The 8,155-nt window shown below is 50.3% G+C and overlaps 1 protein-coding gene across 2 annotated transcripts in view; it reads right to left on the minus strand.

Moving 5' to 3' along the window:
* Positions 1-4,886: 4,886 nt before the first annotated feature.
* Positions 4,887-8,155, minus strand: part of rarab (retinoic acid receptor, alpha b) — a 311,388-nt gene continuing 308,119 nt past the window's right edge. For both annotated transcript variants that reach the window (XM_063190000.1, XM_063189992.1), the window contains 3 exons: positions 7,725-7,929; positions 6,363-6,521; positions 4,887-5,794 (listed from right to left, as the gene is read on the minus strand). In XM_063190000.1, coding sequence (XP_063046070.1) covers positions 5,547-5,794; positions 6,363-6,521; positions 7,725-7,929 — 612 coding nt within the window. In that variant the 3' untranslated portion in view covers positions 4,887-5,546. The remainder of the gene's footprint in view (positions 5,795-6,362; positions 6,522-7,724; positions 7,930-8,155) is intronic.

The raw sequence follows: 8,155 nt of genomic DNA on the forward strand, positions 1-8,155 counted from the left end.
ATGCTTTGTGATATGACAAAAGCAATTGATAATGTACGAATAAGCTGAGAATTGTACACAACCAACTGCATGGTGATGAAATTGTTGACCTGGACACAAGGATGCCCCTTTTCCACTGCCGGTTTTCTGGAAGGCCTACAGCTCGACATAGTGCGACTCAGCCGCCCCTTTTTGCTTTCTGATTGAGCTATGTCGTGTCTGTCTGTAAAGCAAAAAAGTGGCGGCTGGGTCGTGTTGTGTTGAGCTGTAGGCCTACCAGACCTGCAATGGAAAATAGTCAATACACCTCCCTCCTAGACATTGTTCTACCTCTGACCAACTGTTGGGAAGTGATGCAAGCCGTCATTAGGTTGGAAACTCAAAACAAAGCCATTCAAGAGATGGGAAAAAACACTGAAATGTGTTTAAAAGCATTATCAGAGCAACACTTAAATACCCGGAAAACATGGAAAACACATGTGGATGATATAAGTCTTCTGTATCTGGTGAACAAAAACCCATTTCCCAACAGTTGGTCAGAGGTAGAACAGTGTCTAGGAGGGAGGTGTACGTTTGACTGTCACACCCTATTTTTTTCCAAGTCTTTCTGCCTTGTTTTTGATGAGTTAGAAACTGGAATGTAAAAATATGCCCTATGCCTAGCCTGATTAACCAGACTAAATGTGGACCCGTAGACAAAACATTTTGCCGTCCAGCGGGTGGCGCTGGTTCACCAGGCTACCCTATGCCGCAATGATGAAGAATCTTTTAAAAACTTCCCGGATCCGGATTATGATCCAGATCACCACTAAAATATCCAACAACTCGAGAAAATTTAATCTTTTTGAGTTATCCTGCTGACAGACAGACAGACAAAAAAAACAAACAATGCGACCGAAAACATAGCCTAATATAAAATAAGCCTACGGTAATAAAAAATATATACTATATATATGTACAGTATACAGTATAGGCCTACTGTATTTATGCACTGCATTCAGTTTCAACCCTGTTATCCTCAAAATGACCAAAGACTCCACGAGCTGCCTTAAAACACTGCTTAGTTCAATTCAGTGTTTGTTTATTAACAAAAAATGACTAGACAGAATCACCATTTTCATAAACACACACAAAACATGATTCTTTATTAAACATCCTCATTCTCTTCATCCAAGGATCTGACAATAATAACAGTTTCATCTTTGTGCGTCCGGCTGTATTACAAGTGTGAAGGGAAAAGACGAGAGAGTTGTGCCAAGTTCGTGATGGGTGAAAAGGTTTGCCGTAAGCAGCTGTCCATCCTCTGTGTGTGTGCGCGTGTGTGTGTGTGTGTGTGTGTGTACAAGAATAAGAGGTCAAGAGGGCAAAGATAAGACAATGAGAAGAGAAAGAGAATGTGAGCGAGTGAATATGTGTAGAAAAAGAGACCCTGCTTTGGCTGCGACACAGTGATTTTGCGTAGCTATTTGTGTTCTGCTTTTCACCTGTTCGTTTTATTTAGCTTAAATTACTTTTCATTGTCTGATGTGTATTAGGAAACTGTGGCTCGTGTTGGCATCCATGGTGCGGAGGCAGTGTTGTTGTGAATGTATGACAGACAGACGGACAGACAGAAAGCCAGACAGACGGACAGACAGAAAGCCAGACAGATCGATGGACGGACAGACCCGAGTAAGAGGAGGAGGAGGAGGAAGAGGAAGTGTTGTCAGAGGCAGTGCTATTGGCCACAGGCTTGGTGATTGTCCAATAAGAGGCAGTGATGTTGGTGGGTGGCAAGGAAGGGGGCAGGACAGGACAAGGGGGCAGTGATGGTAGGCGGGTGGATGATTGGGGCAAGGGCACAGGACAAGAGAGAGAGGGGGCAGTGGTGGTGGGTGGGTGGGTGGATGATGGGGGGGGGGGGGGGTCAGGATAAGAGAGAGGGGGGGGGGCAGTGATGGGGGTGGGTGGGTGGATGATGGGGGGGGGGGGGTCAGGATAAGAGAGAGGGGGGGGGGGCAGTGATGGTGGGTGGGTGGGTGGATGATGGGGGGGGTCAGGATAAGAGAGAGGGGGGGGGTAGTGATGGTGGGTGGGTGGATGATGGGGGGGGTCAGGATAAGAGAGGGGGGGGGCAGTGATGGTGGGTGGGAGGATGAGGGGGGCGGGTCAGGATAAGAGAGAGAGGGGGGGGGCAGTGATGGTGGGTGGGTGTAGGGAAAGGAGGAAGAGGAGACGACGAAGGACAAGGGGACAGGTCAGAGGAAAGGAGATGGCCACTGCGTTCGAGATGACGCACGAAAACCGAGCCGATTGATGCAGGAGCGCACACGCGGTCATGACAAATTGCTAACTAGAACGCATTGCAACTTTTCAGTACGTCAGTGTGTACGCTACGCACATCTGATCATCTCTGAGCCATCCCGACGCGGTGAGTAAGAGGTGGGTCACTTCAGAGAGAGGAGAGAGACACACTGCAGAGCTCACTGCAAACACCTGACAGCTACAGACCTGATAGGTAGCTGAAAGTCCGCCTGACTTACTTACTTAACCCTATCTGAAATTGTGTACTAGACAGTTTACACAGAGGTCAGGGTCAATGTCCTGGCCACATGTTTCAATGCTATGACGGGAACACAACAAAATAACAGTGCTGTCATTTACAAAACTATTTTACACCTACAGCTCATGCCATGCCACGTTTATTTTATGACTTTTTTTGGCAGTAGGAGATTACAGTCATATTCGTTCTTATTTTCCTCCAGTTTGTTTTTGAAATAAAGACACAGTCTGAGACAGCTGTGCTACTCCCTGTGTTGTTCTACAGTGAGCTCCACAGAGGAGGGAGGGCTGTCGTGTTTTGCATGGAGGGGGAAACAGAGGCAGTTATGTTGTGGGTTGCGGTGCGGTGCGGTGCGGTGCACTGAATGTGTGCGCGGTAGAGGCAGTACTGTTGTTGAGGACACACACAGACACACGTAGTACACTAAGGATGGAGCACAGACAATGGGTCAGGGAAGGGGGCTCTGACAGGTGTGTTTTTTTGTGTGTGTGTGTGTGTGTGTGTGTGTGTGTGTGTGTGTGTGTGTGTGTGTGTGTGTGTGTGTGTGTGTGTGTGTGTGTGTGTGTGTGTGTGTGTGTGTAGCTACTTTATGTAGCCTAGCGGGACAAAGTGAGTAGGAGAGAGGTTGGGTGCGCCCGTGTATACGGGACTAATGTTGTGTGTGTTCCATGTATGCAGGACAATCCAATTTTGCATAAGGGAGGTAAAAAAAAAATGTTTTCATGACCTTTGAACAAAAAAAAACAATAAACCATCACCACAGTCTGTGGAGGGGAACACCAGTCAGTAGCATCCATTCCTGACAGCCCTATTAGTTCAACGGCCATTGTCCCCCAGCTGTCTACCAGCCCTTCAGACAACTCAGCGCAAAAAAAACAAAAACAAAAAAAAAAACGAAACAAAAAAATCGTCAAAAAACAAAACTATGACAATGAAAGACAAAGAAAGGAAGAACATGAAAGGCATTCACATGTGATGGACAGGACTCACCCACCCTTTCCCAGAAGAGAAAACCTGCACGTGAATACAAATAGTGTACAGAGTGTCCTTGGCAACAGGCTCTTGCATCGGTAATTTGCTCCAACAGACCTGACTAAAACAATCTTTTTCCACCGCAATCTTTTCCCTCAAAACTCCATTGTGTCTTGTCATCTTCCAGACCTTCATATTTCCTTCCCTCCCGTCTTTCTTTACCATAATCATGATAACAGCCCTTTGTGGCTGCAGTGGTGGTTTCACCGCTTGGTTGGGAGAGTCACAGAGATGTGACGGTGACTTTAAGGGATGTGCATGACATGAACAGTGTGTGTGTGTGTGTGTGTGTGTGTGTGTGTGTGTCTGTGTGTGGGGGGGTGGGGTGAGGGGTGTTTCACTCCCTTTGCCTCAGTTCCACAAATGACCACTTTAGTCATCTAAGGGGTGAATACAAACTCGTGTGTGCGTGTGTGCATGTGTGTATCTGTGTGTCAAGAGTAGCTGGTGGCAGAGTTCAACACAACTGTATCTATGAGGGACGATAATCAATCAATAAGAAAGAAAAAAAACAACTTATTTTTTTTAATGCATCATTCCACCTAAGACAATTCAATTTTTTTTTCATCAGTTTCTTATTTCTGTCAATATAGATATTTTATATATTCATATATCTCTTGTTAGAAAAGAAAGGGTTTTTTGTTGAAAGTTTTGAAATGTCCCTGAAGACATCTGGACGTGGGGAGACCTCACATCAGTCCATGGGTCTCCCTCCTCCTCTTCCTCCTCCTCTTCCTCCTCTTCCTCTCATTGGCTGCTGCCTCCTAGCCCGAGTCCCAAAGCAGCCAATCAGTATTCTCACAGGTCTGGAGGGTTCCACAGGCAGAAGTGGCCCAGACAGAAGAGGTGTGGTGTCTCGCGTGCTCTTGCGGCGTACGCATCCACGCACACCTGAACACACAAGTGCCCATTCACACTCACACAGCTACAGTACGTGGACAGAACAGCACAGGAAGTGGACACGCCTCACTTCCTCCCACCCGGCCCGGCGCCTGACCAGCGCCTTGTCTCTGCGGTCCGGTGGGTGGAGAGGGGTGGAGCAGAGGCCTGACTGTCACAGGCCTAGACACAGTGGCGTCTGGACGGAGCGACGTGACTGGAGGGAAGGAGGAGGGGGAGGGGAGGGCAGCATCTGGCTGAGATCTGGGCCATCAGTGGCCCGGGGTTGGGGGGGGTGCAGCACACCCAACATGCCCCCTGCCTCAATCCCCACCTCTACCCCCATCATCACGACCACCATCACACCATCCCCACAGGCCCAAACACTCTTTGCTCAGCAGGAAAGGTGTCCAGGAGGGGGGGGGTCCAGTTTGGAGGAGGGGGCGGGGGGGTGTCAGGATGGGGTCGGGCAGTGCGGTGGTGGGCTGGCTGGGTGGGTGGGTGGTTGTCAGGTGGTCCTCTGATCCAGGGGTCTTCGCATCCCCCATCCCCCAACCCTCAACCCTCATCCTCCTGTCTCCTGTCCAAGTGACAAAGCAACAGCTTTGTGTTTCTTCAAACGTGATCCGGACCCCTTGGCCACCCATTGAAATGTCTGCCCCAACTCTCCCCGAGTGTTTTTATTTTCAAGGGGTGGAAAACAGAAGACCACTCAACAGGGGGGGAAAAATGGAGGTCCTGGTCCCGCTGTTTGGTCCAACCCGACCCGACCCGGCCCGGCCCGGCCCAGCCCAATCCAAACCCAATGCAGTTCTCCTCCCTCCCCGAAAAAAAAAACAATAGGCCTGGGGTCAGGTGTTTGGGGTAGGGGGAAGGGGGTAGGGGGGGGCTCAGGGCAATAGTGAAGCAGGAATGAAAGGCAGGGGTGGGGGGGTACCAGGAAAGGCAGAGGAGAGGAGAGGAAGGCAAGGAGCGGGGTGGGATGGGTTGTCAGGTGTTTGCTGGGTTGGTGGAGGTGTTGTCGGGCCGGTGGCATCCACAGTGCTGTGTGTGTGTGTGTTTACGTGTGTGTGTGTGTGTGTGTGTGTGAGAGAGAGTGTGAGGGGAGGTTCCATCATGGGGAAGGGGAGGGCGAGGGTGGCGGGGGGCTGCTGTGGTCGGAGCTGGGGGAGAGGCTGGGGCTACAGCTGCCCGCCTTGGCTCCTTTTCCTCCTTTTCCTCCTTTTCCTCCTTTTCCTCCTCCTCCGCCCCGCGCCCCGCCACCCTGGCTCTCCAGCCCCTCAGAGTTCTCCAGCATCTCCTGGATCAGAGGCGGCATGGAGCCCGGGATCTCCATCTTCAGGGTGATCACACGCTCCGCACCTGGAGAGAGGGGGAGAGAGCGAGAGAGAGAGAGAGAGACAGAGAGAGTGTGAGAGAGAGAGGGAGAGAGAGACAGAAAGAGAGTGTGAGAGAGAGACACAGAGAGAGAGAGAGACAGAGAGAGAGAGGGAGAGTGAGAGAGAGAGGGAGAGAGAGAGAGACACAGAGAGAGAGGCATTATAGTTGTTATTCCTGTAAGCTTGTTCTGGGCCATTGGTTAGCATTCTTTTATTTCATTAGAATAGGAGCCAATGGAAGTTGCCCATAAGTATAGAACTGAGAGGCTTGATTTGGTGTTTTGGTGTGTATGTGTGTGCGCGTGCGTACGTTTGGTGTGTATGTGTGTGTGTGTACGTTTGGTGTGTGTGTGTGTGTGTGTACGTTTGGTGTGTGTGTGTGTGTGTATATGTTTGGTTTGTGTGTGTGTGTGTGTACGTGTGGTGTGTGTGTGTATGTGTGTGCGTGCGTCTGGTGTGGGTGTGCGTGCGTGTGTGTGTACGTGTACGTCGGGTGTGTGTGTGTGTGTGTGTGTGTGTGTGTGTGTGTGTGTGTGAGCGTGTGTGCCTACCTTTAGCGCTGATGCTGCGCAGGTCTGTGATCTTCATGAGCATCTTGGGGAACATGTGTGGCTTGTGGGGCCGGCGGTTCCTGACGTAGAGCTTCAGGGCCTCCAGCAGCGGCTCCTGCAGGACGTCCACCTTGTCCGACTCCTCAAGGTCCTGACGATCTACACACACACACACACACACACACACACAAACACACACACAGGTTAGTGATGTTTCAGCAGTGGCACACGTCAGGGCGGCGCAACGACAGCCAGTGTCACTAATGTATGGATTTTTTAGTTTGTTTTTTGGGGCCTTTTCTGGCCTTTATTGTTACTGGATAGTATGAGAGGAGACAGGACATCATTGGGATAGAGAGATGGGGAAGGGTCGGGAAATGCAAGCCCAAATGTGAAGGGCTTAGCGCACTGCGCCACAGCGCCCCCGTTTTCTTTTTTTTTTGTCTTTTTCGACTTTATTTGATAGGACAGTGTGAGAGGTGGACAGGAAGCGAATTGGGAGACAGACGGGGAGGGGTCGGCAAAGGGGCCGGGAATCGAGCCCGGGTAAGCCGCATGGCAGGCGAGTGCCCTACCAGTTGACCACGTTTTCAGTGGACCATCTTTGAAGCATATGCATTGCAGCTCTTCAACCAACAATTACTAATTCATTTATGGGCATTACATGCTTGCCGTTGCATCTAAAATTACTGTGACCAACACACAATGAGAATCAAGAACGAGAACCATGGGTGTGCGCAATCACGTGACCCCTGGTCTACCGTATTGAAAACCTTTGGCACCAGTGTATCATGTTCGGGTGCTGCGATGCCATGGTGGCGGTACTGTACTGAAGTCAAGTACATCCACAGCATAAGTGTGTGTGTGTGTGTGTGTGTGTGTGTGTGTGTGTGTGTGTGTGTGTGTGTGTGTGTGTGTGTGTGTGTGTGTGTTGGTACCCTCACACAGAGGAGAGATGGTGCTGAGGAGTCACATAAACACACACACACACACACACACACACACACACACACACACACACACACACACACACACACACACACACACACACACACACACACACACACACACACACACACACACACACACACACACACCTCTCTGCTGTAAGCCCTGTGATATTCTAGTGCTCCAAATCTGCACTTATCGTACCTCCATTCAGCAGCCAGATGTTGCGAGTCACTCTCTCTTTCTCTCTCTCTCTCTCACACACACACATGAACGCACACACACACTGACACACATGCACGCACACACACGCACATAAGCGCACACACATGCACGCACACAAACACACACACACACACACACCCACGCACGCACACACGCACACACACACAGTGATATCTGTACTTGTCGTACCTCCACACAGCAGGCAGATGGCGCTAAGTAGGCCTGTCTCGGCGTCGTCCATTTCGAGCGGCAGCAGCTGGTTGGCGAAGGCGAAGACCAGGTCGGTGAGCGGCCCGAAGCCGGCGTTGTGCATCTGCGTGCGGTTCAGCGTCAGGCCGTCCGAAAACGTCATGGTGTCCTGGTCGGGGGTGTACCGCGTGCAGATCCTCAGAATCTGGAGTTGGCGAAAGGGGGCAAAAAGATGGAGAGAGAGAGAGAGAGAGAGAGAGAGAGAGAGAGAGAGAGAGAGAGAGAGAGAGAGAGAGAGAGAAAATAAAAGGGTGTGATGAAAGTTGGGCTTTTTTTTTGGCCACATAGTATACTTCAATTGTACCCAGGACAGAGTAGCAGTGAGAATTATATGTGAGATTTCAGATAGTAGTAATAGTATTGGGAGAAAG

This window comes from Engraulis encrasicolus, chromosome 2 (assembly GCF_034702125.1).
Source record: "Engraulis encrasicolus isolate BLACKSEA-1 chromosome 2, IST_EnEncr_1.0, whole genome shotgun sequence".
Taxonomy (NCBI): domain Eukaryota; kingdom Metazoa; phylum Chordata; class Actinopteri; order Clupeiformes; family Engraulidae; genus Engraulis; species Engraulis encrasicolus.